General features: G+C 25.0%; 1 protein-coding gene across 3 annotated transcripts in view; it reads left to right on the top strand.

The window, feature by feature from the left end:
- Positions 1-20,849, top strand: part of LOC112684594 (ankyrin repeat and death domain-containing protein 1A-like) — a 112,894-nt gene that overhangs the window by 39,924 nt on the left and 52,121 nt on the right. For 2 of the 3 annotated variants that reach the window (XM_025556192.1, XM_025556194.1), the window contains 3 exons: positions 1,749-1,852; positions 14,290-14,388; positions 15,443-15,541. In XM_025556192.1, coding sequence (XP_025411977.1) covers positions 1,749-1,852; positions 14,290-14,388; positions 15,443-15,541 — 302 coding nt within the window. The remainder of the gene's footprint in view (positions 1-1,748; positions 1,853-14,289; positions 14,389-15,442; positions 15,542-20,849) is intronic. The other variant, XM_025556193.1, reaches the window with a different exon arrangement.

Genomic DNA, 20,849 nt, shown 5'->3' on the forward strand with positions numbered 1-20,849 from the left:
AACCGTTCGAATATTGGCTGATGAACTTAATTTGAAACGAGAAACCGTTAGAAAAAATTTTAACTGATGATTTGTCCATGAAAAAACTGTGTGCCAAGATGGTACCGAAGAACCTTTCGGCGGAGCAAAAACACGTGCGAATGTCCATTTCACAGGATTGTCTGGAACAGGTTGAAGCTGATCCAACTCTTCTCGATCGTGTTATTACTGGTGATGAAAGTTGGTATTTTCAGTACGATCCCGAAACAAAACGACAAAGTCAACAGTGGCTGTCTCCTGGTGCAGCCAGACCGAAGAAGGCGAGAATGAGCAAATCAAAAGTGAAAACGATGATGATTTGTTTCTTTGACAGCAAAGGGATCGTGCACAAAGAGTTCGTACCACCTGGGCAGACCGTCAACCAACATTTTTACTTGAAAGTACTCGATCGGCTGCGAAAACGAGTCATTAGAGTCCGTCCAGAGATTGCCAAAACGTGGACCCTTCATCATGATAATGCTCCATGCCATCGTGCCTTCAGTGTGTCGCGATTTTTGACCTCTAAGAACATCGCAGTGTTGCCACAAGCGCCCTATTCGCATTTGTTATTTCATGTATATTATACATACAATAAATACAATTATACTTTATATGAAGTTAAAAATAATAATAAAGGACGCAATTAAATAGGATAGATTTGGTAACTCACAAATCATTTTGACTAATTATAACTACTTTTCCATTTATTTACCAACATAACAATAACATTTACTTTTTATTTGAGTGTTGCATCACAGGCTGCATGAAAATAAAATAATATATCCAAATTAAATAATAGAAAATATATTGTTTTGTAATTATTGACGAATTAGACGTAATTAGACCAATTTATGTAGATACATTTACCTAGATAATTTGCCTAGATACCTAAGATAATTATTTAGGTAACGCGCAACTTATTATCTAGATAAAATAAAAGATAACTAAATATTTATCTAACTTAAACATAACATTGCTTATAACCCAGTTTGCTATCTATGGCATAGTTTTTAACAAAAATTAGCAATTAATAGAAAATTGAAGTTTCCATATTTTTGTTGACATATTTTCCAAAGTGTCGATAAAATAAATTTAGTTTGACAAATGTGTTAAAAATTTGATATGAAGTTTCTCGTAGATATCTTTAAATAATTAAAAAAAAAAATTAACCTTTATATTAACAAAAAAAAAAAAATAATAATAATTCAATCGTTTACATATTAAGTTTTAACAAAATAGTAAAAACCACAGAAGTACAATATATTGTTACTGATATTTTATATTTACAGTAAAAATCAAAAATTAAAACTATATAAATTTTAAGTAGACACTTACTTTTGATGTTAAATCCATGATAATAAATATTATTCCATATTTATGTCCATAATATCACTCAAAATATGATAAATACTTTGAAAGTCAAAAAATAAATATTTTTTCATATTTGATAAAAATATTTATCTCATTGAAACCGAAATTCAAGACAAATTGTTAAAAATCAACTGTACGTCTTTTATAGAATTAAAGCAAAAAAAAACCGTTTGGTTTACAAATAAAGCATGTCATTTCATTAAATAGAAAATATACATACTTATAATTTGTTTCATGTGAGAATTGATTTGACATTAATGTATATAAAATCAAATTCGTTTTATGTATTTTAATATATAAAAATATATAATTAAAATAACATTATTATACTAATCATTTTATGTATTTTTCAATTACAGTTCTTAAAAATGAGCTCTTACTACATGAAGCTGTCATAAAAAATGATCCAGAAGCTGTACAAAGGGTAATCAAAGAACCATTAGATGTGAACTCTCGAAATAATGTGAGTGCAATAATTGTTAAATAATTTTTTAATTAATGTATAGTAAAACATTTATTACCTTACAAAAAAAAAAAAATAATACAATTTTTAGCAGTTCATTAATTCAGTAAAAACATTTTTATTTTTATTATTTCGACTAATATAATATTAAATATTAACCGATTAAAATTAAAATTGTGATACTATAATCGGTTTAAATCTAAAACAGCATATTTTTAAAAGGTGTTTACTTAAATCTATCAAATAAATTTTCAGTATTTTAAACCTTTATCATTATTTGTACAGAATGTCAAATGCATTTATAATATATTATTTACTGAATACTAAATATTGGTGTATACTAGCGAGTTGTACCAAAAAAAACTAATTTTTAAGAGATAATAATAAATTTAAAAAAAATTTTAAATTGAAGATTACGTCTTCTAAGTTAAAAATTCCAATTTTTAGTATAATTTACTGTAAACACAAAAATGAAATATTCGTTCAAATTAATATTAATGAGCACAAATTTACTTTTTAAAAATTAAGTTATAATTAATATTTTAGAGTTTTAAAATGTAAATATGAATACATTTTAAAAATACTTAAGCATTAAAGCTTTGATTATTATATACATTTTTATAAAAAACCAAGCAATTAATCACTATGCACATTAAATTTGAAATGTATGCATGAATAAAATAAAATTTAAAAAATCTACGTAGGTATACATATTATGTATTATGTATAACTATAAAAGTGAATTGAAATACGTTATCATATTTTATAATATAATAATAGAGCATTGTTTCTTAAATCATAATTCATTTAATTAAAAATATTCAAGTTAAAATTTCTCGGTTTCAGTTAGTTTTGGGTCGACTTTGTCAAATTCTATTTAAACGGAAAAATTAATGCAAAATTAATTTAAATTAAAAATTTCTTTTTCATATTGAACAAAAATAAAAATAAAAAAATAATAATATTACCAATTGGACTTTATGGATCTAATAAATATAAAAACTTGAAAAAGATAAAAATTATTTATTGTTAATTATTTTATCACGCTATTTATCTTTGAACTTACCAAATACCCCATGGTGTATTTGAACTATTTTTCGAAAAAGGTTTAGTGGACTTTTCATAATTATATTATTTTATGATCTTTACGCTGTTGGATACCTCACGATGTAAAAGTTGATGTGCAGTTTCCATATTATTAGTTGAAAGTTTAATCGATTGTGAAAATATTTTATAATTAATAATTTCTTATATTTTATATTTTTTATTTATTATCACGCCAATTACCTCGATCAAATTCGTCAACGTGAACCTGCAGATGAGTTCATTATCTTTTGTTTTTATAAATATTTTTTTTCAAACAACTATCTTTTTATAACAATAAAACTTTAATTAATTTGATTGAAAATAAACAATTTTAGTGATCAAAAATATCATTATAATTTTTCATTATATAATGTATTCCATTCTAAAGGCTAAATAGATGTATAACATACAAAATAATAATCACCTTCACATTTCAAACAACACATAGCATAGTTTTTTTATTATTTTGAAATTAGTTTTCAAATTAACTCTACACACCTGTGAAAATCATATGGATTACTTGTACTAATCGATCTTAAAGTTAAACCAAACAAATACAAATAGCCCCAAAGATCAAGGAAGTTTCAAAGCAGTCATTACCATTTTGAAGGGAACGTGTTTTGAGTTCCACTCATTTTTTCTATCACACCCACAACCATTTTTGGTTGTAATTAAAAATCTTAACAATTCGACGTACATCAATACTACATACAATACTACAATATTTCTCGAACTTTGTCCACCCTCGGTCATACAATCACAAAAATCTCAAATGTATTTAAATGTTGCGTTACCACTCTTTTATGTGAATTTTAAATTCACCGAAAATACGACGACGAATTTAATATCTCATATTTATTCTATACTCTGATTAAAATCGAAAATACGTACAAATTCAATCGGGACCCACATCAATGCCACAATTGCCAGGCCTACGATGGCCATAATCGACAGATTTGCGGTCACCATCTACGCTGTCCCATATGTGGTGACGTTCACCTTACTTCCGAGTGCAGCAAAGACAAAAGCTACCCATCCAAAAGTTCCTTGTATAGAGACAATCACGTAGTGAATTTAAAAAAATAATCGTAATTTGTTCCGCAAACATCAATCCTGTGATCGTAGCCCGTTTCGCCCATGTACACATATCCCCCAAATTTTGCTTTTTTAAGATTCCCGTTTTACTCAGTCAAGTTAAAATATAAAACTAATTTGGCAATAATTATTTTAAATTATATAATATTGTAATTTTTTGTATCATTTAGCGTTACCTAGAGAATACCAAGAGAAAGCGATATTCTTTGATCTCTAAAAAAAAATGTTCTTCAATTCAAAAAAATGGTACATTTAACAAATTTAAAATTTAGTTCACAATATTTATTAAAACGTATTATTAAAAAATCAAATTTACACAATATTTATAAATAATATTTCGGTTTGCGCTTTACAGGTTTTGCTCGACCTATATTCGATAATGACTGGATTTTTTATGCGTTATCACTTAGATGCAATCAATTTTATATATTTTTATATATAAATTAAATTTATTTTGACTAAAATTATTATATGTTTTTTAACAATCGTCTTTTCGGGACCAAATAAGCACTATTTCTATTTGTTGTTCGATAAAATATAATATTTTACTGACCCATTGCCATTTTAAATTTATTGAAAATAGTCTGAGTGAAACGGGGATCTTATAATAACAAAATTTGGGCGAAATGGGTGCTTCCCAATTCAGTATTTATTCGAAAAAATTTAAAACTTCTTATCCTTTAAATGATAATATTTGTATTTAAATACATATTAAATCTTAATCCTACTCCCACTTCTTAAGCGTATGTGATTTCTGGTTGTAAAAAAAACAATAATAATGTTTCATAAAATAATAAAAATTAAATTAAAATAAAAAATTATTAAATGGTTATTAATCGTATATTGATAGAAAAATAAATAAACAAGTAGTTTATATATAAATAAATAAAAGTTTAAACTGGAGTATTGTTATATTTGTAAAATACGACCGGCTTCAAATTAAAAATTCAACGTCAGGTATTTACAAAATCGATAAATTTAATATACCTAAATACATTTTTATTTTTTTATACTCAGTCATGATTTTATTGACTTTGTATATACTTGACAATGAATTTTTAATTTGAAAACGATCGTTGAAAACTATCTCACAAGTATTAAATTTTAGATTTGAAATAATGTTCTAAAAATAAGTAGAACAACAAATTATATTTAACCCAGATTTTGAAGATAGAAAAAAAAATTCAAAAAATTCATCATTTGGTCACTCCAGAGACGTATACTAGTTTTCTCAACTTTTTCAGGAAAACCTTGCATATAACCTTGTCTCAATAAGATTATGCAACTGAATAATAATGAATCATATGATAAATCATACCTACAATTAAATATATTAATAGCTAAAATTATCCTTTATTTAGTAATATCTTGATAAAATAAAGGATTAGCTTTATGATAGACAGTTTTACTGATTATAATTGATATTTAGGATATCCCTGAATGATTCGAAAAATGGAATAATATTCGCACTGTTTATTATTTTAAAATTAAAAAAAAAATCATTTAGTAACCTTAAAATGAATATGGTGAAAGGGGTAATTAATAATCAAAGCTCAGATTTTATAGCATTTATATGTTATTGTAGAACATAAGAAAATAACACAGTAACCCACTATGTTCTTATAGTATATACATTAATGAATTTATATTATTTGAAACTTATGTTGCATATTTTTAGATTTTTGTGTCTTTTTCTCATTATAATAAAATCTATTTATTAAATAAAACATTGTTTTTTCTTAATTTCTAAATTTTAAGACCATATTTGGTATAGCACATATAAATAATGTTATAAAGTCGGGTCCTTTAAATATATAACACAATAATACATTAATAATACGTTGTCATAATAAAATCTAAAATAGTCAAAAAATATATAGAGAAAAATCAGACAGTATATTTTTGGTTTTGCTTATTTCGATGTATACTTTTTCTATAATTTATTAATATAATTTGGTATACTATTTTATGTACACTTAATTAGTTATAAATTATAATATTTTAATTTAAAAATAATTTTACAAGGTATTTAATTACCAACTTTCATACACGAAAAAAGTAATTTAATTTTAATAATTTACCACATTTAAAAAAATACATTTAATAATATATATATATAATTTACATTGATAGTATTTTTAAAAAATATTACTTCAATTTATCCATGATAATTAAAACATGATAAATTAGCTACCTGTGAATAATACTTAAACAATATTCCATCTGTTTTTTTTTTTTTTTTATATTCAAATCATATATTATATCTATCACTGATATACCATACAAATACATTTCTGAAATAATATTAATATCTACTTCACTAAGTATAGTATGGATATCTAGCAGTATATTATTAATAATGTACTTGCATTAATTTATCTAATTTGATGAAAATTCCATAATGATTTATTTCTTGCTGTTTATAAATATCAAAATCCACTAGTTATAGCGATTTGTCGATCTTCTTCAACAAGTTATAATTTCATATATTTTGCATGTTTTCAATAAATTATTAAAAAGAAATTTAAATTCGATTTCCAGTATGACAAAATTTAATCATTATTTAGTTGATTAGTTGGATGAACAATTTTCTTCAAATTGTATTTTAAACTATTTACAGAATGTCACATATATAAATTGCATAAGTAGATTTTCACTGCAGCTCTGTAATTTCATACAAGAATAAACGACGAGTGCACCAAAAAACGTAAAATGTAACAAAATTGTGATCCAAATAATTAAAGTAATATTATAAATACTAATTAATTTTAAAGTAAAAATCACACCCATAAAAACTTATCATTTATTTCGAATTTGAATTAGTAAATTTAAATGTTTAAGATTATCGGGTTATATTGACTATTCATACATTACATACCTATGATAATAACTTGGGGTTATAATGATAAATAACAATTTATAATTAATAATAATATGATTAGAGCTACAAATAATAACTAAAGTCTTGGAATAAATTAAATTTCAATCAGCCAATAATATGGGTTATAATAATAATGTAAAACACAAAAAAATTGTTAACTTTTTCACAAAATTTAAAATCACTGAAAATTAACGGATCTATCTTTATTAGATTTTAAACACCAATATTTGTTTAAATATCCTATTTACAAAATGGCTATTTTAGATTTGTATTCACACAGTAGAATTAAATTTAAAATTTTTAAATTTTAATTCTAAATCAAAAATAAAATTTTAATGCAATTTTTTTGTAATGTAAGACCTAAGTATTTATTAAAAAAAAAAAAAATAATAAAAAAAATTAAAAATATTAAACGCAACAAAAGTTATTGCATTTGTCGAATTATCCTTAGACACCCTGTATAATAAATATATTGTGTGCTATATATAGAGAAAGCTAGGAAAAATAAAATAATAATACGAACTCAAAAACTATTAAGCTGATCACAAAATTGAGGGATTAGCTACTTTATGTTTAATAATAACACCTTCAAAAACTTTTTTCCTACAGAGAGAATTTTTAATAATACAAATTTATAATTTTATCCATCAATTTATGTCTTTCTAAAAAAATAATTTTCTTATGAATCAAACTCATAACTGCACAGTACATTAGCAAGCAAACAAGTTTCTAAGATTCCGTTTTTTGCATGACAATATGTATTTTTCATTTCGAACTATAGAGCTTAATATTTAACCAACAACTAATAATAATCTTAACAACAATGAATAATAATCTGGAAGTCCAATATTGAACTTTTTATGAAGTTCGTCTAATAGCTTTTTAAAAGTTTCGTAAACATTTGTTTCTTATGTAATTTAATAATGGATGCAAAATTATGAATTAACTACGTTATTCTTCTTCTATACCTAATTTGATTTTATAGGTAAGGTGTATAAATAAATATTCTAAAAGTCATTATTACAATTGGTTGATCATTTCTATTCAGCGACCAACTATATGCTGTCCTCTTTAGTAATAAGTTCATTAAGAACAATAGGAAACCGTCTGTATGCAAATAGGCTTTACGATAGTCGTTATTCGTTAATGCATCTATGTCAAAACCTCGTTCGTTAGTTTTTCAATTTGTCATCAACGGCTTTTTAATGATTATTGTATCTATATAACGGAAGTTTTTTTTTTATTTTTAAAGATTGAAATTATTCATAACGTTTCGAATAAAAATAAAATGGAAAAACAAACTGAACCTTCCGTACAAAAAAAATCGATTAGTACATTTAATTTAAAATTAGAGATGCATAATTTACAACAACTTATATAATTTGGAAGTTCGGCAAAATAAAATTTGTCTTGGATGTCAAAACATAGTCGATTAAAATTGTTGTTTTATCAGGTAAAATATTTTTAATTATGAAATGCAAACATTTTACAGTCCCAGTGTTAATTTCGATTGTCCGTTAAACGCGCTTCATTTAATTCATTATAAAATCGTTTATAAAATCATTAGTGACTTTAACATCAATTATAATTGTAAACAATTAACTTAAAATATAAAATAATTATAACTTCTTACAATAGTTAAAAACAATTCATTGAAATCATGGATAACCAAATTATTCCTAAACTAACCGACCTAGTCTGAAAAATGCCAAGGGATTAAATTTAGGATATTTTTAATTTCATTATTTGCAGACCATAATGAACAAGTTTAAAATATTGGATATTTATTTTATTTTATACTTGTAATAATGGACACTTCTAATTTGTATGGTAATTTTTTCGTTCGTTATAAATGATAACCATACTTGTATATTTAGTCACCGCAATATAGTTAAATAAATTATTTTACATATTTTTTGAAACATCCTTGACCTTTAAAAATCGATTATTATTTTTAATATGACATAGTCTGTGCAATTATTTTCAACATAATGGAATGTGATGAAATATTAATGAAATGTAGAAACCCATTAAGGTAATCTATAGTGTGATAGTATTTAATTTTATAGATAATTTAACTTTATATATTTTAAAATTGATATTTGATACACTTTAATTTATATCCTGATTTTGTCAAAAAATAAATCATAATAATTATATAACATTAAAAGTATTTAATGCTTCTAAATTATGTGAGCTATTAAATGAAACTAAAACTATAAACACTTAAAGTTCTTAACACAACATGCTGTTGATGATACCTTTTATGATATTTTTACATATGTATGTATACTTCAGATGTATTCCTTCAAAATTTAAAAAATCTATTATTTATTTAAAAATCATTTTAGGTTTGAACTAATTTCAATATTTGTAAAACCCGTTTAGTATTTTATTCAAAAGTAGTATTTTCATATGAATAAAAAACTGAAATTAGTCCGTTTTGAGAGAAAGAAAAAACATCACTTATAACAGCTACTGGAACCTAAAATAACTTTTTATAATTAAAAATAACACAACATGTATGAATTAAATAGTGCTTTGCTTAGAATTTCATTAACTTTAAAAATGTAAACATTTATATTTACTACTTAAAGTTTATAATAAAGGATTTATAATTACAACACAGTTAGCAAATACCGTAGATGTATTTAAATATTAAGGGAAGTATTTTCATACTTCATTATAATTTTTAATAATACGTCTTACAAGGCCAATAGAAAACAAAATGAATCGTCAATAACGTAAAACGAAAAAAAACTAAATGAAAATCTTATGTGAATATTTCTTTCTAGGACAGTAGTTAATATTTCATTTTAATAATACTTTTATAAAAACTAATAAATGGATGTATTAAAATGTACTTGTTTACTTAACACATTTATTAAATAAACCATTGAACGCAATAACGATTTAACAGAAAAATAAAATATATTTTTTTACAACATTAAATTTTATTATGGAGACTAAAAATGTATTCGATTTATAACGACACATTTATTTTGAAATAACCCACTGGATAAGAAAATTTTAGATAGTTCCAGTTTCCTAATTGTCTATCACTGAGATATAGCAAATGGTTTATAATTTCGTAAAATATAACTATTGCTAGAGAATATAGAGAAGTTGAAAAAAGATATATAATCAACACTCAACGATGTCATTAAAAGTGATATCGCGATGGTATCATCCGTGCACTGACTACGTATATACATTAACGTTAAGCTTTCAAGTCTTTTTTCCGTGTCAGGAATTCGATATATGAGGCTGGTATTATTATTCCATAAGTACCTATTCAACATTCTCTATCACCAAACAAAAATTGTTAAAAAAATATCTACGATTACAATAGCCGACTAGAAAACTTGTTCTTATTCTCACATTATTACATTATTGTAATAAGCAGTAAAAATGTACGTACATTTCTCCCCCCCCCCTTTGTCAATAAACCTTACAACAATGTGATTAGATTAACATACGTATAATAATTTAGCAGCTTAACTATAAAAATAAATTAGGAAACTAGAAGAATTGATGAAATTGATAATGATATAAATTATAGGAATGGAGCAAAATTTGAAGGAAGATTAGAGTCGGGAATGATACAACTAAAGGAAAATAAGAATCAAAGTATGAATTTTCTGCTAGAAAGAAGGGAAAGAAAGTTAAAAATTATGTGGTCGTAATTTCAGTTATTAATCTTGTATGATCCAGTACAGAATGGGAAAAAAATTAAGAAACATCTTGGAAAAAGTGGTAGGGATGTAGACTGTGCCCAATATGGAGATGGGTAAAGTCACTATAAGATGCCTAGAAATTTTAAGATTACTGAACTACGTATGTTTTAAGATTACAGGGTCAATATATTTATGCCAAATTGAGGAATTGATTTGATGATCAAGGAAGAAAGGGAATATTTGAACGAATCTGAGGAAATAATTAGGAGGCATGATTGTGAGTTGGAACTTATGAGGTAGTTTTAGAATCGAGATTAATTAAAGAGCATTTATTATAATGTAACAATCAACGGTAAAGGATAACATGAGGAAATTTAATTTTTCAGAAAAAAAATATTCAGAGTAGGAATAAAGAAGAAGAAGCCAGCTGAGGTAGTTGAAACAAAACCATCAGTGAAGACTAATAGGAAATATAAGAAGTTGAGAAGTAAACAATAAATCAACGAGGAAATTTTGGATGTGAGATAGTTTATTGGGGTAGTTATCAAGAAAATAAGGAGAAACGGCAAATTCAGGGATATGAATTAATAGAAGATATGAAGTATCGTAAAATTGTAACCGAAGACATGAGCAATAAATCGATGGAATGAAAGCCAAAAAGGAATAAATGACTTAGGCTAAGATTAAAGCGTATGAGGCATAAAAGTTCAAGAAGTTTTGATGGACACAGTATTCAAGAAAGATTGATTAGGTGAAGATAAGCATTTTAGTAGATGTTTCCCTGCAAGACATGGATTACTTATTCCGATTGGAGAATAAATAAATTTCGTTTCTAAACTAGCTAAATGAGATGAATTCAAGGCACCGATGATGGTACGAAGAAAATATGCCGGGTGAGTGAGAGAAACCTAAACAAAAAATAAAAATATATCATCAATGTTAGCTCTGATAACTGCGTTAAAGATTTTAAGGAGAAAAGATGGGTGTAGCCCTTAACTAGAGCCAGCTGCAACGTGGAGAAATTTGGACCAATGATGGATTACACCTTTAAGAAATTTAAAATGTGTAACCCATCTCAATTTAGGATCGAATTTAAAACCAAGGTAAGTGACCCAGGATAAAGGTAATATAAGTTGTTTAGCAATTAAGATATGAGGATAAATCTTTATTTTTCTGCGAATGAAAATTATATAATGGCTTTAATCTGGATTGATGAAGAACGCGATAGAAGGTTTAGATGAGAGCTAACTGAGAGCATTGTAGCGATAGAGCTTTCGAGGAATTTTGTTAAAAAAAATATATCTATATCATTCGCATATAGAAAGACTTTGAAACCCGGATAAATTAAGGAAAGGCATATAAAGGAAATATATTTATACTATGATTCACGAATCTCATTAAAAGGAAATTAGGAGAGAGTCTAGAAATATCGGTTGATAAGGGGGTGGTTTATGGAACCCCAGAATTGAGCAGATTCCATATGAAAGTTATTTATAGAAGTATGCATAGAATCACTATGGTACTTTTGATTGTTTTTGTAGTCCCAGGAAGGATGGTGACCATTTAATTCATCCCCTAAAATTAAATTGGGTAAAAAAGCTGAAATATACTGTTGAACACTGCAATAGAAGGGTCGGAGGAAGGAAAAATGAATAAATACCTTAAATTAAAGGAGTATTCGGTGTTACATAAAGCCTGAATACATACTAAATCGATGAATGGTATAGTCATTAACTATTAATTTAATTAAATAATATTATAATACATTATGTATATCGTATGACATCAGATAAAATAATTTTCAATTTTATTTTGAAGAAGGTAAGAATAAACATCAAATAAATTAATGGTATAGCGATAGCCCGACTTCATCGATAAAACTCATTCATCTGTCATTTATCTATAAATTATATAGAGTAAAATTAAGCCGAGATATAATTAGCGTGAAAACTGTCAGGGTCAAATATTGCACTATTTCCTTTTTCTGTACCATCTATATTATTGCTTCTAATAAAAATTAAATATTACCAAGATACTTAAAAAAATATAAATTTTATTTATGCAGTTATAAAAGTACTTCTACCATAACATTTATTAAGTAATTTTAACTTTTTTTTTTTTTTTTTATTTTCGATCAACAAAACTAATATGGGCCACGAAAAATATATGATAAGAAAAGTAGATCGTAAGTCAAAAAGGTAAAGATCACTGTATGTTGTCAATGGGAATATCTCTGATACGTATAGAATGATAGACAACTATGGCAATCCTTTCGTAACCTATACTCTGTTGGATCATATGAATTATAAGATGATTGGGTAAACTTGCCGGACCGTCCTATAAACGTCCGACTAAAGGAGGATGAAACAATAATAATTGTAGTCCAATGACGACAGCAAGCCGAAACCGATACGGGTGGCGTTCAAGGTCACACAGTGTGGTGATTATCGTGACGGTGGATTTAATAAATATTTTTGCCCAGTTAATTAATATTCAACTAAATAAGATAAGCGAGTGGGCACAAACGACGTGCTTGCCTGTCGACTGTATAATCTCGACTGAACGTAAACTTTTACGAATAACTTTTATTGATGAACCTTGTAAAATCTCCACTACAGTAGCGTATGGAGACCATTCATGAGATTAAGGTTCACTGAATAACTAACTAGCAAGTAAAAATAAATGAATCATATAAATTCTATATAATGGTTAATAAATTATGTGTGAACTCAATGGTTTTCTGTAGTTGGATTTAAATTACCAATATAATAATTTATTAAAATAAAATATTTACTCAATTATTAATGAAATGTGCAAAACTGCTAATTTTATGAACATGAAACTACTTTATTACTTTTACAATTATTCGCCATAAATTTACATTTAAAGAATAAAAATGTTTGAAAGAAGCCATTTTTTTTGGTCAATAAAAAACTAACATTTGTGTGTAAGTAAAAAAAAATATTGAAAAACTGAGTTCATAATAAAGCAATATTACACATTACACATAAGTACAGTTTTCCATGAATTTTCCTTTCATAAATATTTTATTATAAATCATAAACAGTTTATGACATTTTTTGCATGCCTACGTTTTTTAACCTTTTTAGAAAATGCAAATGAAGTATTATTTCTATATATTAGTTTTATGTGGAACATTAATATTAAATGGGTTTTTTTCTTTAGATGCAAGCATGTCATGCGGATTCAATCTCGAACTGTTTAGTTTTACAGCAGCGAAAAGAAAAAGACTGTAGAGATTCTACACTATAAATTTTAGTTTCTAACTTACCTTGGATAATCTGGGATAAAAATAAACTGTAGAGAATTTGACATTTTTCCCTAAACCTCTGTGGGTTCGAGAGACGACGTTCCGGGATATTAAACCATTTCACGGATGTGCTAACTCTAAGTTTATGGCTAAAAGTTTTATCCCTTAATTTCCTTATTTTTATTGTTAATTAGATAATAAAATTTTAATATTCATTTTCAAAAACTGTTCACTAATTACAAATGATCTGCTTAAATTACGAACGATTAACAATCTGAAACCTAGCATATTGATTATAATATTCCGTACAGTGAACAATTGTTATAATTAACTTCCTTTCATATAATACGCGATCTACGATTTTAATTGAATATATATAATATAATACATACAAATTTGCATAATTATTATTTCATTTTGATTTTAGTATGGCAGAGCTCCTATTCATTGGGCATCTTCTCGAGGAAATACTGAAATTATGGAAATGTTGATAAATGCAAAATGTGATATTGAAGCCAAAGATAAAGTAATTACATACATACATATATAAAACTAAATAAATTGTATCAAGGCTCATAAAATATTGTTAGTTTGTAACACATATTGTAATCATTATAAAAATAATTAATTATAATTATAATTAATTAAAACAAATTTTATATTTTCATAAATGAATACTCATACCAAACAAATATTAAATATATTAATGTAAAATTAACTTGAGCATTGTAAAATATTTTTACAAAATATATATATACATAAAACCTATTAAGTATTTTTTTTTTAAATTATAACATTTCCAAATTACAATTTCTATATATATTTGTTAAACTATTTTGTTTTTCGTCTTTTCGTCTTCAAAATAGGTATAATGACTCAAAAAATAATGAAATTATAACAATTTAATAATATTTTCCCCTGAAATGATAAACGAAGCTATTAAAATTACTTAATCTCTAATATCATAATATGTCCACTGAATATTTTAACTACATTTTGCGATTGCGAAAAGCAACATTTTTGGATTGAAACTTTTTATATTTTGCATTCAGTTTCAAACACTAACATTTAATTTGAAACGTGTTACAAATAAAATAAATTATAATGGTATACTAAAACCTCTACAAGCAACGAATTATTTAAATTACCGTAGCTATTTGGGTATTAATCATTAACAATGTAATTATTTTAAGTTCATAATTATTCAAAAAAAAATTGTAATTTTAATTTCTACTCTATTTTTTAATGTATTTTTTTTTAACCATACACCATAATACAAAGTGTCAATGATTTATGAAAGTATACAAAGAAAAAAGTTTAAGTGGCTAGGTATATAATATTTAGGGTTTATTGTGAAAATAATAAATTTTACTTAAACAATATAAAAATTATTAATAATAACTTCTCATCGATTTAAAATATTAATTAAATTGGAATAAAAAAAAATCAAATTTATTGGCTGTTCTCAACAGTTCTTTTTATGCGTTTATTCCAATTGATTTAATTATCGATAAAACTTCAAATCAAACTTTATTACACATGTATACGATTTAATAAAATATTAATTCGACATATTTCAGTACGGAATGCGTCCGATTTTAATGGCAGCGTGGCATGGTCACACGGATGCTGTCCAGATGCTGATTAACTATGGAGCCAGTGTAAATACAATAAATAAGGTGAGTTTAAATAACTTGTTGACTAAAATACTGTCAACATTTGATGTATTCTTTAGGTTGTCACGAATTGAAAAATGTGCATTCTAATAAATATTTTTTTACAATGTAATATCTTTTTCGAGTGTATTCAAAATTGAATTTTTAAGTCTATGCATTTAAAGTTACAATATATTAAAGTACAATATCATCCACCGCCATCCCTTCAGGCTACTCTAGTTTTAATATTCGATTCTTATTTATTTTGTATACAATGTGTAATAATTTTATTCGTTTTCCGAATCGACTTTACTTCGCTTAGTGAGGTTATTTTTAATCACGATTCATTGTCGTGACAAATTCAATTTTATAATATTTTCAAACGTAAATATGGTACTTACCATTGATAAAAAAAAAATTTACATTTCATATAAAACTTGATGTTCCCATTTCATTTTATTTTCAAATATTTAAGTTTCAATACTAAAAATGTAAAATAATTTATATTATTATTATGAGCTTCTTTTTTTAATTTTTTTTTTTTTTTTTTTACTGATAATGTACCTAGATGATTGACGTAGTAAGTGATTGATGAAATCGTATTAAAAATATTTTAAAAAAAATATTTAAAAATTCTCTACCTTAGAATCTGATGGGAAAAATTGTTTTAATTTTAAATACACAAATACAGAAATTTACAAAAACGTATTAAATACACAATTTCATTTATGTATTATGTTTAACAATTACAACATTTTATAAAATACGAATCGGAATAAGTTAAAGAATATGATTATTATTGAATAACCATCCTTTACTTATTAGAAATGAGTACAGTTGACTTACAAAGAGTACGATACATATTTAAGATTGCAAGATTATTAATTTTTTAATCTTTATTTTATTAAACATTAATATTTATTTAACCAATGCTTAATGACCAAAAAAGTAAAAATGAATTATAAAAAAAGAATTTAAAAATACACAATAACTTTTTAATAAAAATCGTTCATCGTAATAATAAATCGATTTTTATTATTGTATCCTCCCCCTTGTCATATTACAGATATTATAAATTTTAATCAGAATTCACAAGAATTTAATAACTATGATAGTTATAACACTATTGACGAACATTTTTCATAAACGAAAAACCTTGAAATGGTTGTTCGAAAACGTCCCATTAGAAGAAACATAATATTGTAAATAATATATCATCAACAAATTCCATTATCCGTGATTTGTGGATGTAAATTGTATAAAGATCGAAGACATCATAATAATATTCTTATCTCTTTATGTACTTCTTATTCCATTATATAAATATGTATTCAAGCATATTTAATCCAGTTATAATTGTTTAACCAAGGAGTAAATTTATTGAAAGTATAAAAAATATTTATACAAAGTAATTTCTTTATAATAAAGTTAACATGGTGAATATTTTAAAAATACACAATAAAATTTTAATCAAAAATAATTTGAGTATTTTAAAAATGTATAAACATAATTAGATTTAGAAAAATTAGATTATTTTTTTAATTTTATTTCAAAATTATATTTATTTGTTTTTAACTTTTATAAAATATTACTTCTACATATAATTGTTTTTAAGCAATTTATTTAAAATGACATTTTATTCAAAAATAATGTATGCACTTATATATGTTTAAAATATGCTGAAGATCAATTTTTGAAACTTAAAGTTTTCTAACATTTTCAACAAAACATATTTTTTTACCATAAAATTATATCAAATCACATTGTTTTTTTTTTTTTAATTCATGATCTATCATCACTCTAATATTTTAAATGTTTTCTCACTTTTAAAATAACTAGAATAACAATGGATCTTTCTTTAGGTATAAAACGATTTTTTAATTGTATTTCTTTTTAAAAAAATATGAAATTTTTTATAATAAAAAATGTATGTATAGCACCATTCATGATATCAAAGAAACTCATTAGTTGTTCGTGTTGATTATTATTTATGAAATAGAGCTAGAAATAGTTTTTTTTTTTATTAATTTATTTCTTAATACCACTATTCTATTATTTTTTCTGATAATGACCAATAATAATAAATAATAAATAATAAATAATGAACAACATGTATTTATATACAATTATAAACGCAATTTTCAATAAATTATAAAAACTTATCACTAATTTTCGACGAAGTTATACAAATAATACAAAGTGGATTCCGTCTTATTTATCCTCTAGGGCACAGGTAACTTATATAGTTGTGTTTTAGTGTTTATAGTTCTATAAAAGTCGATTATGAAGCACTCGAGAAAATAATAGGTATATAAGAAGACTAATTGTTTTAATTTATTTTATCCTGTTTCTTTTATTTAAAACAAAAAATAATTAAATACTAAGTGCTGGTTACACAATGATTTTAATACACATAGGTAATGACTTCGGTGATTTAATTCAACTTAACTCTAATGACATGTTCAATTATAACCAGAAATTGGGTTTATTGTTTTGGTAAGAACGAAATTCAAATCGATACTGATTAGTGGTTTTTTTACCACAAACAAAGAAAAATCTACTAACATCTATTAAAATAAATGTATTGAATGTATTCTCGATAATTATATAAAAATATTTTGTTTTGTATATAAAATAACTAGAATAGTATGCACTTATTTATTATGTCTTATAATAACTTAATATCCGATATAGATTTTTTTTTTGTAAACCGATTATGTCGCATCAAAATTATTTTTGGTTTAGTTTTTTTAAAGTGAATAATATATATAGTAGAATCTCAATAATCCGAACACAGGCTAATCCGAAATAAGCGGAATCCGAACGAGCTTGAAAAATATCGCTTCGCTATATTAATATATATGTATGTTTATCATAATCAGGGCTCGTGACTTATAGCTCTAAAAAAAGTTGTTATAAGTGCAATGATATGCTCTTAAAAACATTTATATTAGTGCTTAAATATGCGCTAAAAATATTAAAATATGCAAAAAAAAATAAGTTTAAGAAAATGACAAAAATTAATTACTATCTACATAATTATTATCAATTTATTAATTTAGTTTAAAATTTTATATATTACAAGTCTTTTTAATTTTTGCAGTATACTTTATCACTCGTTACAAATATCATCGATGTGGAAAATCATACCTCATCTTTGGTTATTTTATAAAAAATTAAAACCTATAGTTTATTTAGCCTATTTAAATAAACATGATTTTTAAATTTTTACCTTGAAAATTACATTGTATGATTAGATGTTTACTCAAGTTTTCGAATTTGAATGACTTTCGATTATTGCTGAGTAAAGTCTTGTACACTAAAAATCATCGCTTGACATCTACAGATATTATTGATGCGTGCTTAAAGTAAACGAGATCATCCGTTAATAGGTCTTCAGGTAGTCTAAATTCAAGTTCAGTGTTTCTTTGATGGCTCGACAATACATTTGAAATATTTTTTAAAATTTTGAGGTCGATATTCTTACTGACGACATTTTTAAATTTAGTTAAAATAGCTTTTCCAATTGACCCTTGAAGATTTTCAAATGCTCTTTCTAAATTTTCAAATATATTTAGAGCATCAGCTAAAGATGGTTTTTTTTCTTGTAGCTTGGTAATAGAAACGGTCAATATTGAAAAATTTGATTTTATGTAAGCTAAGTCTCTTTCGATGCCATCTTTGGATTTATATTTTTGGGCCTCTTTAATACCAATAGCATTATCTGCGTCTAGTTTTTCAATTATCTTATGAATAATTCCCAAATTTTCACAGTAATAATTTGAGGCATTGATCCACGTACCCCAACGTGTAATTACTGGTTCAGGTGCTAAATTTAAATTAGGTGCTTCATTTCTAAAAATTTGATTTGGGGTTCGGGGATTTGAAGCTTTTTGAAATGTTTTTTTAAAACTAGAAATTACTTTGTCAACAGTACTGAACTTCCCTCTTACTTTCTCTGCTACTCTATGAGCAGTGCACGTAATATGGACCATTTTACAATACAATACTTTTAAGGAATTAGCAGCTTTAACCATGTAGGAAGCAGCGTCAAATTTAAATAATAAAACATTATCGTGTTGAACACCAATAAGTCCTATAGACTTGTCAAACAATTTACTTATTGTCGAATAATTTGTTTTTTCTAAAACTTCCGAATATACCAAATATTATTTACTTGGAGAATTTACCTCGAGTGTACCAACAATCACATTAGCAACAAATCTTCCTTCAATATCTGTTGTTTTGTCAATACTAAACCATATTTTTTTTACTTAACAACTCAAATTTAATTTTATCCATAGTTTTTTCAAAAATTTCAATAATGTATCCAAGTCTTAATGTTGCTTCTGTTAGGACATCTTTTCCAGTGCACATTTTCAAAAAATTACGGAAACTTTCATTCGAAAGTTTATTCAAGGGTATGTTAGCCGACATTAATGCGAAACACAAATCTTTATTAAATGAATTTGTTGTGTTGGTGACTAACTGTTGTTTTTTTTTATCACATCCAATTACTGCACGTTTAACTGAATTCAAATGTTTTTCAGTTTTTAAATGTTGGGTGATATTGAATCGTTTTTCGTGGTTTATTTTAATATCACAAAATTTACACAATAATACACTCACGTCAATTGCGAATATGTTTGCACCAAATTCACGCACATAACTTCTAAGACGATTAGTGACGGACATTTTTTCTTTAGGCATTGTAAAATAATGATAAATTTGATGAAAAATTAATAAAAACAAAGTTAAAAATTAAGTTAGCGAGTAAAAACATGTTGCACAAGTAAACAACACCGATGTGTATACGTCTTCAGAAATCAGAAACGACTGTTTAATATAATATAGTGTTTCAAGCATAATGAAAATAATGTGATAATACTAGATCAACAATGAAATCATTTTATTATTAATAGAGACCTTATCAATGGAATTACCAAATACCTAATGACCAATGATCACATAATTTGTCATATAATATTCTTTTATGACAATTACCGAAGTATAAACTGATAAATGTAAATATAATATTAATAAAGAAAAAGACTTTGTATGGAATTTTCATTTTTTGTCTTTAAAATGACGATATAAACGTCAAATAGCGGTAAAAACATCAAAATAACAAACTAGCATCAAAACTTCAAAATATGCAACAAAAAATTTTGTATTTAATTTCCTGGTTATCTAAAACATACTTGTAACTTATTTAAATGTTGCTAGGACTTTTCAAAACAAATATGCAAATGCTACAAGTCAGGAGCCCTGATCATAATAATAGTAAATATATATTTTAAATAATAATGTTCATATTATGTAATAAATATTA

Source organism: Sipha flava, unplaced genomic scaffold (assembly GCF_003268045.1).
Source record: "Sipha flava isolate LNK unplaced genomic scaffold, YSA_version1 252_pilon_pilon, whole genome shotgun sequence".
Taxonomy (NCBI): domain Eukaryota; kingdom Metazoa; phylum Arthropoda; class Insecta; order Hemiptera; family Aphididae; genus Sipha; species Sipha flava.